The following is a 12,702-nucleotide window of genomic DNA, read 5'->3' as shown; positions in this document are numbered from 1 at the left end:
ATACAGCAGCTGCAGAATAGTAACTTTTGACAGGGGCTCTTCATTCATCACAGTGGCAGCCAATTTTCCACTGGTATGTTTTAAACTGAAAGTCAAAGCTCAGGGTCAATCTTTACTTCAATGTGTGAATGTGTGTGTGGTGGAGGAAGGGAGGGAGGGAGATGCTGAATGACTGCATGGATAGAACATACGGATGCCAGAACCATCTGCAGTGGGTCTTGAAGTGGAGATGTGCAAGGAGTCTTGAACCTGGATGCCATCACACTGTCCTGACTAGAAGAGTGAACAGCAATGAGACTAGCCAGTCTTGATTTCCTCACTTAGACCCACATCTTTTAGCATTTCCTTCTCTTTGCCACAGATTACCTCCTTGGATATCCACTTCACCTCTAATCTATGTAGCTATGCAGACATCTTGCCCCTAACTTTAGCAGGCAGATGGAGGCCGAACCCAGCCCCCAAACCTGTGACTAGCGCTGGCCCCCATCTTCTCCATCCGTTTCTGGATCCTTTTTCAGGTTGTTCCAGCAGTGTTTATAAAAGGCCCTCCCTCGCTCTCTCAATAAGACACCTACATTTTCCATCCTTGCAGCTTGACTAACTTTTCCATTTGTCTTTTCCTTGGGGGAAGGAGGAAAGAGTTCCTCTCTATCTTCTTTATGGCAGCCTCTTAAGTTTGAGGCCTGTTATGTTACCTTTTAATCTTCTTTTCTCTAGGCTCACGTTACACAGCCCCTGATAGTTTTAACGTTTTGTCGGCCTGGATACTTGCTTTTCAGTCTCTTCCCGTTTGACCTGATTCCTCCTTTTACTTACTCTTGGCATGCAGAATGATCGCTGAGGCGTCTAGCAGGTGCATTAATTTTGTTTTTATCTCTTCAGGCCACGCTGGGTCCGCCGGGCTTAAAGGTAAGTCTTTCACCTTAGCAGAATCCCAAATGGTGGCGGCTGCTTCAAGCTCCACATTCCTAATCTTCTGCAGTTAACATTCCTAGAAGAATTGGCTGTCTGGCTTGCCATCATTAGTAAGGCTAAAGAGGACTGCTGATCACTATGCATTTCCTTTTAAAGCCTTCTTCTGATTAGATTAAATAAATGAACGGACTACAACATAATAAGCATGTAAATTACCTTATCCAGAATGTTCCCCAAATTATAGCGCATATTTGTGTATTGATACTAAGAGGCAATAATGCAGACCATGTGCTCAGACGTCAACCACTCCTTTTCTCATTGTTACTAGGGATTTGTTATTTTCTCTTACTGCTTAATTACTGTCATCGCTTGCAGTGGTTCTCAACCTGTGGTTCCCCAGATGTTGTTCGACTACAACTCCCATCATCCCTGAGCTCTGGCCTTGCTAGCTAGGCGCGATGGGAGTTGTAGTTCAACAACATCTGGGGACCCACAGGTTGAGAAAGGCTGGCTTAGAGGTTTTTGAACATTAAGCAGTTTATAAATGTTTGTATTGTTAACTGCAGATACTGCACACAATCCAACTTCTGTCATTTGTGAATATTTTTATTTCAGGATGTTTGTAATTATTTTATGATAAGGGTGGCTAGAGTGTTCCTGCTGGTGCCTGAGGTTTTGTACACATTATATATTTGAAGCACATTGATTCCCCCCAAAGAATCCTGGGAATTGTAGTTTGAGAACCCTGGGAACTGTAGCCAGCACCCTCATAGAGATACAATGCTCAGCACCCTTAACAAACTAAATCCTCAGGATTCTTTGAGAGGTCGTGTGTTTTAAATGGATAGACTTGTAAATCCCACCCACCTTTCACTCCCTGCTCCTAACTGGGGAGAGAGTGTGCGAAGGGCAAGGATGGCATTTACATCTGAAAGAGATTAATAAACTAGCATATGTGTTTGCATCCAGACATCAAGTGATGTCATGTTTTTGTATTGTGTGCTGCTCACATCCACAGCATGTGGACTTTTGTGTTTGATTTGTGCACTCCGGAAGTGTCTTCTGCCTAGAGCTTCTGTTTTCAATGGCATGACAACAGTTCTTTTCTCAGGGAGCTCCTTCTCTCTTTTCGCACAGGGTGGGAAAGGCGAACGTGGACCACCAGGTGTCTATGGATCCAAAGGAGAGAAAGGCGATCGTGTAAGTACAGCATGGTTCCTCCTCGCTCTGTCACATGAACTGACTCTTGGAACTTTGCTGACATGCTTTGGAGATCAACACTTTTACCATGTGGGAGAATTGGCATATCCAAATCCCAATGCCAAACCTTTGTTTGACATCATCATCATCATTATTGTTATGTACTTTCTGGTTTTGGTCTGTATTTTAAAGTATTTTTAATCTGTGAACTGCCCTGGGAACTTCAGATGAAGGGTGATATACAAATTTAATCCAGGCTGGCCCACCCACAAACCTGTAACTCTATTATTAATTTTCCAGGGTGCTGACTGTGTCCGGATCTCACCTGAAGCCCCATTACAGGTGAGCTGCTGCCCAACCCTGGAAAGAGGTCATGCCTGTTTGGCTTCTCTCTCCTCTTCTTTGTCCAGTGTTGCTGTCCTACTAACTCCCTGCCTGTTTGTTCCTTATCTTTTCTGAAGTGTGCTGAAGGCCCACCAGGAGAGAAGGGAGATCAAGGAGAAAAGGTAAGCATGTATATACAGCAGCCTTTGCCAACTAGTGCCTTCCAGAAATTTTGGACTGCAATTCCCATCAGCCCCTAGTGCCAAACTGTTTGGGGCTTTACACACCATTGGCTCTTGCACCACCCACTTTTGCCTCTGACTCCGCCCACTCTCCACTCTGGCTCCACCCACCGTCAGCTTGCATCCCCTACGCTGTGCTTACTCTGTGCATTATGGTGGCCAGAGGGAGGGAGAAGGCTCCTGCTAGGACTGTGAAAATGGGTGAGCTTTCCTGCCCAGGTATTTTTCAATTTCAAGTTGAAAATTATTTTGAATGAAATTTCTCTTCAGCCTGACCTGCAATAGATTAGTAGCAATCTTAAATGATTAGTTACCAATCTTAAATGCCCCACTGCCTGCCTGTGCTTAATAAAAACCCACTTGATCAGAATGTACTACCATTGTTATCACTGTGACATTTTGTTTTCTGCATGCAGAGAATTGTTTAGTGTGGAAAACAATCTGATCATGTGAGACCCTCACTTGGAACCTGAAGGGCTGCAGCCAAGCTGCAGGTTTACCACCTTTGTAAGGATTAAGGGATGAGGACAGAGAGACTATCCCCAGGGGCCCAAACTCTGATAGCCTGTCCTTGTTCATCATCTGGCGTTGGACAGAACTTTTTTAGACTGACCTTTGATGCCAAAGAGTGCTGTGGGACCCAGAATCTTGCATATGCCTGCATCTTGCTTTCAGAGATTGGTCCACTCAGCGGCTTCTTCATTCATTCTTCCGGGTTCTCTAGTTAATAAGCTCCACAGACATCCATGCATAGATGCATCAAATTCAGGCCCTACTCCTTAGCCTTCTTGGTTTAGCCTGACCTTAGCAAGGCTGTGTCCATCGAATGTCACTTCAACTTGGCCCAAGTCACCCTGCTCTGACCTTTTGCTGACCAGCCACTTGTCTCTTTGCAATCTCTAGTTTGCTGTTTTGCAAAATGTCTGTTCTTCTTTCCCACTTTGAAAGCTGCTGATTTGAATAAAGACCAGTGTGTGCTGGGCCAAAGTTTATACTGTGAATGATAAATATTTAGTCACGGCATCCTGTGGTCAGGCCTGTCATGACACTGTGTGTGTCTCTGTGTGTCTGTGCCTGGCCAGCTGCATCCTGCCCTGTCCACTTAATGCATTAACAAAAACCCAGAAATATAGTGGCACTATATATTTTGTCAGAGCCAAGGACTTTTGCTTTGTATTTCAAATTGATATGAATAATTTAGCCTCTCTCACTTACGAGCTGCTGTTGGCAAACCATTCTCCTCTCTGCCTGTTCCCTCTCTCATCTCCCTTTGGCCTCCTCCATTCTCCCAGAATCCAACCTTCCTTTCCTATTTTCTTCTGCCTTTTCAGGCCTCTGCCTCCTCTTTTTCTAGGCCCTTGCTGCTGCTTCACCTCTCTCTCTGAGATCAGAGCAATTCAACCAATGGCAGCCAGAACCCATTCCTTATGTGACAGGTAGGCAGCTTAGCTAATGGTTGACAGAGGCTTCACCACTTCCGCTGCCACCGTATTCCATTTAATGCTGTACAATAGCGCCTGTCTTGTTCTATAGGGGCTTGGGTCCCATGTAGAAACTGGAAGCAATAAACAGAGCCCTTTCTGGCCTAAGCAGGTAAAGTCAGGACCCTGGACAGCTCCGGATGGGATGGGATGGGAAAGCTGTGGAAAATGTTGTCTCAGTAAAGGGACAGAGAATAGATCCACACTACGCGTTTAAAGCATATTCAGTGCACATTTAAAGCACGTAATTTTCCCAAAGAATCCTGGGAACTGTAGTTCATTCAGAGTGCTGGAAATGGTAGCTCCAGAACAGGTGTGGATCTGCCTTGAGCTACTTATTTCAGATACCCAAGTTACTTATTTATTATTTCATCCTCCCCACCCACACCCCACACCCCCAATGAATATCAATAGATGATCACGAAGTGGGCACAAATGAAGCAAAAAAAAATCAATTAAAACAGTACAGTCATTAAAACTGTATATAACAACAGTATACTTATTACTGTCTGAGCATGATGGGAGTGCTTTCATGGCCTCAGGCTGGGATGGTGTAGAAAGGGATGCTAATAACTCCCCTCCCCCTCCAAATGACAGTCGTGAAAGTCCTTAGGCTTATATGTGTATGCTTATATGATCAAACCAGCCCTCAGCATTTGGGATAGCATGGACTTAACAAATCTACACCACTAATAAATAATCCATTATGTTTCTAACAGGGACCTCCGGGGTTGGCTGGAACAGTTGGCCAAAAGGTAAGCACCCCAGCTTTGAGAAGGAATAGTTGGCCCAAGGGAAGATGCTGACCCCTTGAAGGTTGTTCTCCCATGACACAAGGTCCTGCTACAAGAACTTTATTTATTTGTCTTGTTTGTTTATTTCCTGCGTCTTGATGCTGCGTTTCATCCAGAATGTTCCCAAACTGCCTCCTAGCTTTCAGATAAATGACTTACAAGAGCTCCCCAGGGAAGCTGTGATATTAGCTAGAAGAACTGAGGGCCTCTGGCTGGCTACAAGGACTGGATGTCAGGCAGGGAAGCAGGGGGTGCCAGACTGTGGCAATAATGAGGATGACCCTAGAGTGGCCTTCCCCAACCTGGCACCCTCCAGATGTTTTGGACCACAACTCCCATCATGGAAGTTGCAGTCCAAAGCGTCTGGAGGGCACCAGGTTGATGAAGGCTCTACTGGAGTGAGGCCAAGGCAGAAACTGAATTAATTGCTAAGACATGTCATCTGTTGTTTTCTTTAGGGGCAAAAGGGTGATAAGGGCGACTTTGGTCTTCAAGGAAAACCAGGAAGCCCAGGGCGTGATGTAAGTTGTGCAATTTTGATTCTCTCTCTTTTACATTCTCTTCTTCCAGCCCTCCTTCTCTTTTTCTTCTTTCTCTGTACTTAGGATTGTACCCTGAATACCATGCATTTGGGGACCATTTCTGACTTTTCAGGAGTCAAGTGCACCAGAATTCGTTACTGCCCTTTCATATGGCTGCAAGATCAGCTTCCTTCATTATTATTTTTTTAACTGTATTTTTCCACTACCTGCTCAGTTATTTCGGCATTTTGGGGTGTGTGAGAGATGGCTGCCATGATTACCCTTTCCCAAATGCCTGAGAACACCAAGACATCTGGCTGAATTTGGGGATTAAGAAAATAGTCCACAGGACAACCAAGAGCAAAGTCTTGTTCCTGCCACGGCATGAAAGAAAGTTAAAAATAAGAAGTGCCCCCCACATGACAGCAAAGCCAATACGCAAACATACTACAAAGAAAACAGTGAATTCCTCTCCTGTTCAGAGGCCTGGATTTACTGGTACTTCCCCCACCAAAAGGATTGCTTGAGCATTAACTTCGAGTGATTCTCCTCCCAGTCCTATTCCTCACAAATTAAGATCTGGAGAGTCCTGCACATGCTGCAGTGTTTGCTGTGTGGCTTTGTGGCTCCCTTTCTAGATTTGGGCAGGGTCTTCTTCCATCATGTCTTCACTTCTCTGGATCTGCCAGGAAGACCCTTACTTAGGCTATATACACATTTAAGCACAACAAGGTGGCCTTTGCATGTTACTGTACACACTAGGGATGCAGGTGGCGCTGTGGTCTAAACCACTGAGCCTCTTTGGAGGTTCGAATCCCTGCAACGGGGTGGGCTCCCATTGTTCTGTCCCAGCTCCTGCCAACCTAGCAGTTCAAAAGCATGCCAGTGCAAGTAGATATACAGGTACCACTGCGTCGCGAAGGTAAACAATGTTTCTGCGTGCTCTGGCACTCGTCATGGTCCTCCGTGCGCCAGTAGCGGTTTAGTCATGCTGGCCACATGACCCAGAAAACTGTCTGTGGACAAACGCCAGCTCCCTCAGCCTGAAAGTGAGATAAACGCCACAACCCCATAGTTGCCTTTGACTGGACTTAACCGTCCAGGGATCCTTTACCTTTACCTTATACATATTTAAACACAACAAGGTGGCCTTTGCATGTTACTGAACACACTAGCGAAGGGGTGGGGATGTCTTCCCCTGATGCACACCACCTGATTGGCAATGCGTGCCTGCAAACCCCACCCCCCAAAATGAAGCTGTCATCTGTGCATGTGCAATGACTGTCCCAAACATACACACCTCAGTGAATGTGGCCTAATGTTACAAACACCCCCTGTGGGTGCACACTGAAGCCAGATTAAATGGTAATGTGTACACAGTCATAGAGCTGCTCTACACATGCATGGTTAGAATTGGGGCAAATCTGTTAGTTTTGGTGCATTTCTGTTTCTCGTTTTTCACATCTCAAGTTTAGATCACCACATTTCTGCATAATTTTGTGGTGCTTTTTAAAAAAAGTTATCATGAAAATTTGTCAGCAGGTTAGCGCACATATCTCCTAATGCAGAAACTTTTGCATGCAATTTCCCCTAATATACCATTTGTGCAAGCAAACTCCCCTAGTATTGATTATTATGCACACTCTCCACTAATATATGCATTTCTGTATGCATTGTTTGGTTGAAGAACTGTATTACAAGATTTGTAGAAGTGTAAATTTTGAAGGATAGTTGCATTTTGGTTTGCATGTTGCCTCAGGAAGTGTGAATTAGATAGCTTCACAATAAAATGTGAACCGGGCCAACTTTCTTCCCATCCCTACTGTGAACAGAGCCCTGTGTGTGTGTGTGTCCTGGTTTGTTTGTTTGTTTGTTTGTTTGGGGAGGGTCATCTGAAACTTCATCCTCTGATGTGTCTGCGATGGCTCAGCCAATCACACATGCAAGTTATTCATAGATGCCACATGTACATTTACATCACTGGCTGACTTATCTGTGTGACCCAAGCTTAGATCTTCTCTAGCTGGTAGGGATACTTCAAACAGTGAACAATGCCACTGGGAAGCTGCTCTTATGGTGTTGTTCAAATCTGAATCCTTCAGATGTAAAAAGAAGTTTATTATCCAAATAAACACCCTTGAGGTTAAAGAAAAATGTATGAGGAAGATTACTCATCAGTTCACTTAAACCAAAATAGCATTTAAGAGTTTTTATTTGACATCTCCCTGAAATCCTTCATTTGTTGCTTCCTCATATGAATGTGTTCCTGCCTGGCAAAACTGAGATATGATACTGGAAGCTGAGCTGTTGAAAACAAATGTTGCATTTCCCATCATTGCTGTGTCTCCCATCATCAAATCTCATTTTCACCACATGGAGATGTGTTTTGAAGCATGAATGCTCATACTACTTCGGGTGACATTTCCCCGTTAACTCTGTTGTATCATTTCCCCCTGAACTATTGTTGTCCATTCTGGCTTCCTGGGTCAGAAGAGTAGGGACTTTAGAATGATTGCTCAGAATAGAGAAACCACACAGCACCTTGTACATCTCTTCATTGATCTCTCCTCGACTGAGCCAGGGTCATGGAGGAACATGACATAAGAGGAACCCTGCTGAATCCATAGGGTAGGGGAGACCTCTTCACATTTTAATGCAATTCTAGACAGGCAAAAGCACCCAAGGAGAGTGCAAAGTATGGCCAGTGATGGGTGTTTCATTGGACGAGGGTGTGTGGCTGGGGATGTGTGAGCTGGGAAGAATCCTAGAGAGGCCTAGAGGACCATATTTGCCCCCTAGACCTGAGGTTCTGCACCCTAGGATAGGGGTTGAAATATTGACCCCTGTGATCGGCCAATAGTATAAAGTCAGTCCAAACCCCTGCAATGCAGGAATACACGCCTGCAACCTTGACATTATCAGAACCATGTTTTAACCAGCTGAGATATCCAGGCTGGTACATAGATCAGGGAGATTGTGCCCTTGAACTCTGCTAATGTTGCCTGCTTGGCTGGATGGAGGAGAGAGGGGTGTGTGTGTGTGTGTGTGTGTGTGTGTGTGAGAGAGAGAGAGAGAGAGAGAGAGAGAGAGAGAGAGAGAGACTAGACTACTGTACAAAGGGGAAAATTCTCATTTGCTGTTATGCACTGCTGAATGTGGTCCCTGGAAGATTGTTTAAAAGAGAACATGGCCCTCACACTCAAAGGGAGTTCTGAAGCCTCAGAATATACCCCCCCCCCGGCAGCTCCCTTGACTAAGCCCCACCCTCAGCCCATGAGGCCCCCCATTCATACCTACAGGTATAGGGCGGTATATAAATTTATTAAATAATAATTCAAGCTCTGAAGACTCTGACAATTTGGCCCTGTTAAGTGGAAAGAAGCCCCACCCTCATGCATCCTGCCTTTTCTTCCTAACCAGGGCCGGCCTGGGGAGATTTGCGTGGTGGGACCTAAAGGCCAGAAGGTACGATTATGCTTCTCTCGGGGGGTGGGGTGGGGGAGCCAGCATTCTACTCATGGGCTTGTCACTAGTAAAAACTGTGCCTGTCTTTTTAGGGTGACCCAGGGTTCGTGGGTCCTGAAGGTCTTGCTGGGGAACCAGGACCTCCGGGCCGGCCGGGTCCACCTGGAATTGGCCTCCCAGGAAAACCAGTAAGACTTTCATTTCTGCCTGCCTTCCATTTCTGGCTCCTTCACGGCTTCAATCCTTTGTTAAAATTATGGCTCAGATAATTGTGATGATGTGCCAAACTAGGTATGCGGGTCTTTTGCTGGTGGGTGGAGACAAATCAGATTGGCACTGGCAGATGGGGGCATTTAACCCCTGCTGTCGCCAGTTCCATTTTCCTGATCTAAACCTCCCTCTTTCCAAAGCTGCTATTTGCCACATGGATGGAATAGAAACATGTAGGTTCTTCCCTGCAAGGTGAACGACAATTTGTGGAAGATAATTCACCTCAGGGAAATGGGGGGGGGGAGTTTAACACCAACTTCCCCAAGCACTGTGGCACTGTGTGATTTCCCAATTCACACACATACCCATGTCCCAAATATCTGCTTTGAACTAGGGGGAAAGTAAGGTGCTCTGCCCTTGGGTCTTCTACAGCATGCCCAGTTTGTCCCATGAAATGAAATGCCTCAGTTGGCCCTTATTTTTGAGTGCAGCTTGTGGTTAAAATTCCTTGTAGTCTGCTTGGGGGGGGCGGGCGGTGGACTGAGAAGAATTAGGCTGGGTGGTGGTACTGATCACAGATTCCTGGTCTGAACATGTGCTCAGAGGTACCCTGTTCGTTAATTCTTCCCATACCTACGTCACTTGTCAGGCTTCCTCTTTTTTAAAAAAATAATTTTTTTTATTAATAGGCCAATCACATCACATTAATTCCAAATCACATTAGTTCCAAATTACACAGCCAAATTTTTAAATTTTTGTTGGGGGTACCCATACTTCATGCTCCGAAAGGGACCCAAACATCTCTCTTGCTGCTGCTTTAATGTACCTTCTCTTTGTTGTTTTCCTCATCTTCTTGTTGTTATCATATATTCCTTTCTTTGTGGTCTCTGATAGTCTCCACAAGCGGGTTGAAAACAAACGTTGTTATATCCTGTGTGGATTTTACACTCCTCCAAGAGCCATGTCAAAAAAAAACAGACGCCATTTCCGCACCTCCATACAAAACATTCCCACAGTCTGTCCGTTGATTTCCACAGGCCTGCCAGTCTCTCATCAATTTTCTCAGAGGGGCCTGCCAGGTCCAACTCACATTCTGATATAGTAACAAGCCATGGTCCTCCTCCCCTCGTCCTCCTGTAGGCAGGCCTGCCGTAACAAATCTCTTTTTATTGCTGTGTCACACAGAACTTTCATTCCTTCCCGATCTTCCCACCAGCCATGTCTTTGATTAGTAATTTATTTCCACACATTTCTTAATCCTCCTGCTTGTGATCAGTAATTGCAACAATTCTTTTCTTGGGGGGGGGGGTGTTATTAGGTACTCACATAAGACAAAAAAAGAAAAGTTTTTCCCCCTCCCCTTTTCAGTTCCGCTACATACCAATCCTTTGATGACTCTTCTTCTTGATTTATTGTTAAATCCAGCCCGTCGCTTCCACTTCACAGAGATCCCTTTAATTAGCAGTCTTTACTCCCGATCTTCACTTGAAGTATGTGCATTTGTTTCTCTCTCTAATTGTTTATTTTGAGCTGATGCAGCTAGTGCGCAATCAGAGACAGCGTCCAGGAGAGCCGGACCCACACAAGGGCTTTGTGCCTAGTGCTCTCACCCCCTTCTTTTGAATCCGGGGGTGATTTATGGCCACAGCAGGGAAGGCAGTGTTCCCCATTTCCTTGGGGCAACAAGGGAGGCTGCATACTCCCATATCAGCCTCTTAATTATGTCAGGCTTCCTCTTGGGGCATGTGGTTGGCCTGTGAAAACAGGATGCCAGAATAGGTGGCCCATTGGCATGATCCAGCAACAGATCTCTTACGCTCTTGCTGTAATGCACCTGACTCTGGTTGGTGGACCTCGGTGGCTCTAGGTTTTCCATGTCCTCAAAATGTGGCACACAGAACTGGACACAGAACTTCAAATGCAGCCCAACCAGTGGACCTATTAATTCTCATGTTTTGAACAGCCTATGATTGCATTAGCTTTTTCAGCTGCTATATTGGACTGCTGGCTCATGTTCAGCCTGTAATAAACTAAGGCGTATAGACAGTGCTTTTTTCTATTATTTTTTTTAAAGGTGCTGGTAATCACCATGAAGTTGTTACAGAAAGTGCCACACTTTTTAACAACAACAACAAGATATGCCAGTACTGTGTGCCCTTGAGTACCCCCTGTGCATACATTCTTTTTATATGTACCACTGCCAAACCAAGTCTCTCCCATCCTGTACGTGTGATTCTGATTCCTTCACTTGAATGAAGGACTTTATATTTGCCTCTGTTGAATTTTCCTCTTATTGGTTTTAGCCCAATATTCCAGCTCATCAAGATCATTTTGAATCTTGATTCTATTTAGCTATCCCTCTTGGCTTTGCATCATCTCCTCTGCACCCTTATTAAAATCATTCACAGGGCTTGGGACAGAGCCTTGTGGCACTTTATTCAAGACCTCCTTCCAGTTTTATGCAAAACCCTTAATGAACATTTGCTGGGCATGATAGCTCAACCATCTGTGGATCCACCGAATAATAGTATCATCCAGCCCACATTGCACCATCTTGTCCACAAGCATATTATGAGAGACCTTGTCAAATGCTTTACTGAAATCAAGACCTATTATGTCCATGGCATTCCCATGATCTACCTGACTTCTAACTCTATCAAAAAATGAGGTAAGCTTGACCTGGTATGGCTTGTTCTTGATATACTTGTGGCAGCTCTTAGCAAGCCATACTTTCTTTTCTAAATGCTCACAGAACAAGCACTTAATAATCTGTTCTAGAATTTTGCCTAATGTCAGATAAATTGGTCTGTAGTTTTCTGGTTGCTCCTTTCCCCTCTTTTTGAAGACAGGGACAACATTTGCCCATCTCAGGTCTCTTCTAGAACCTCACCTGTTCTCCAAAAATTATTAAAGGGTAATAGCATCTGATTAATGACTCCTTCAGCAACCAGGGTTTTCATTCATCTGACCCTGGAGACCTGAACTCATTGGAAGTAGCTTGGTGTTCTTTAACCACCTCCTGGACTACAAATCGCTCATAATCATTTCTTCTTCTTTTTCTAAGTCAAACATAACCCCCCTTGAGGCAATACAAGAGTTGAATAGTTCCTCCTCCTCTCTATCACCTGTTAACTCTTCACTCCACTTCCCCAAGCAGCAAGTCTACTGCTTCCTAGTTCTTCTTTTAATTTTTCCAAACATAACGAAGAAACCCCTTTGGTTGTTTATAGCAACCCTTTGTTAAGTTTTTAAAATACATTTCCAGGCCTTATGGTTGTGAAGATAAATTAGGAAACATGTAAGCAATAGCGTCAGATGGCATGAAGGGAAGCAGGTGATGCTGAGCAGGACTTCACAGGGATCCAGGAGAGAAGCTCTGATGTTCTGCTTTACCCCTTTATCCCTCTTTCTGACAAGCAGCAGATGATGAGGGTGAGAATTACAGCACTATGCAAAGAAGAAAGGCTCTGCCCCAGGGAGCTTACATCTATCTTTTGATAGCAGAGGGCAGGTAACATCAGGAGACAAGGGAAGGGAATGGCGAGGAACA

The 12,702-nt window shown here is 44.8% G+C and overlaps 1 protein-coding gene across 5 annotated transcripts in view; it reads left to right on the top strand.

Moving 5' to 3' along the window:
* COL16A1 (collagen type XVI alpha 1 chain) overlaps positions 1-12,702 on the top strand; it is a 133,125-nt gene that overhangs the window by 58,952 nt on the left and 61,471 nt on the right. For all 5 annotated transcript variants that reach the window (XM_079988016.1, XM_079988015.1, XM_079988013.1 and 2 more), the window contains exons 11-18: positions 883-909; positions 2,053-2,115; positions 2,416-2,457; positions 2,577-2,621; positions 4,882-4,917; positions 5,415-5,477; positions 8,898-8,942; positions 9,035-9,130. In XM_079988016.1, the coding sequence (XP_079844142.1) occupies positions 883-909; positions 2,053-2,115; positions 2,416-2,457; positions 2,577-2,621; positions 4,882-4,917; positions 5,415-5,477; positions 8,898-8,942; positions 9,035-9,130 (417 nt within the window). The remainder of the gene's footprint in view (positions 1-882; positions 910-2,052; positions 2,116-2,415; positions 2,458-2,576; positions 2,622-4,881; positions 4,918-5,414; positions 5,478-8,897; positions 8,943-9,034; positions 9,131-12,702) is intronic.

This window comes from Podarcis cretensis (assembly GCF_951804945.1).
Source record: "Podarcis cretensis genome assembly, chromosome: 8".
Taxonomy (NCBI): Eukaryota; Metazoa; Chordata; class Lepidosauria; order Squamata; family Lacertidae; genus Podarcis; species Podarcis cretensis.
The sequence above is the reverse complement of the archived record's forward strand: the minus strand, read 5'-3'. Positions and strand labels throughout refer to the sequence as shown.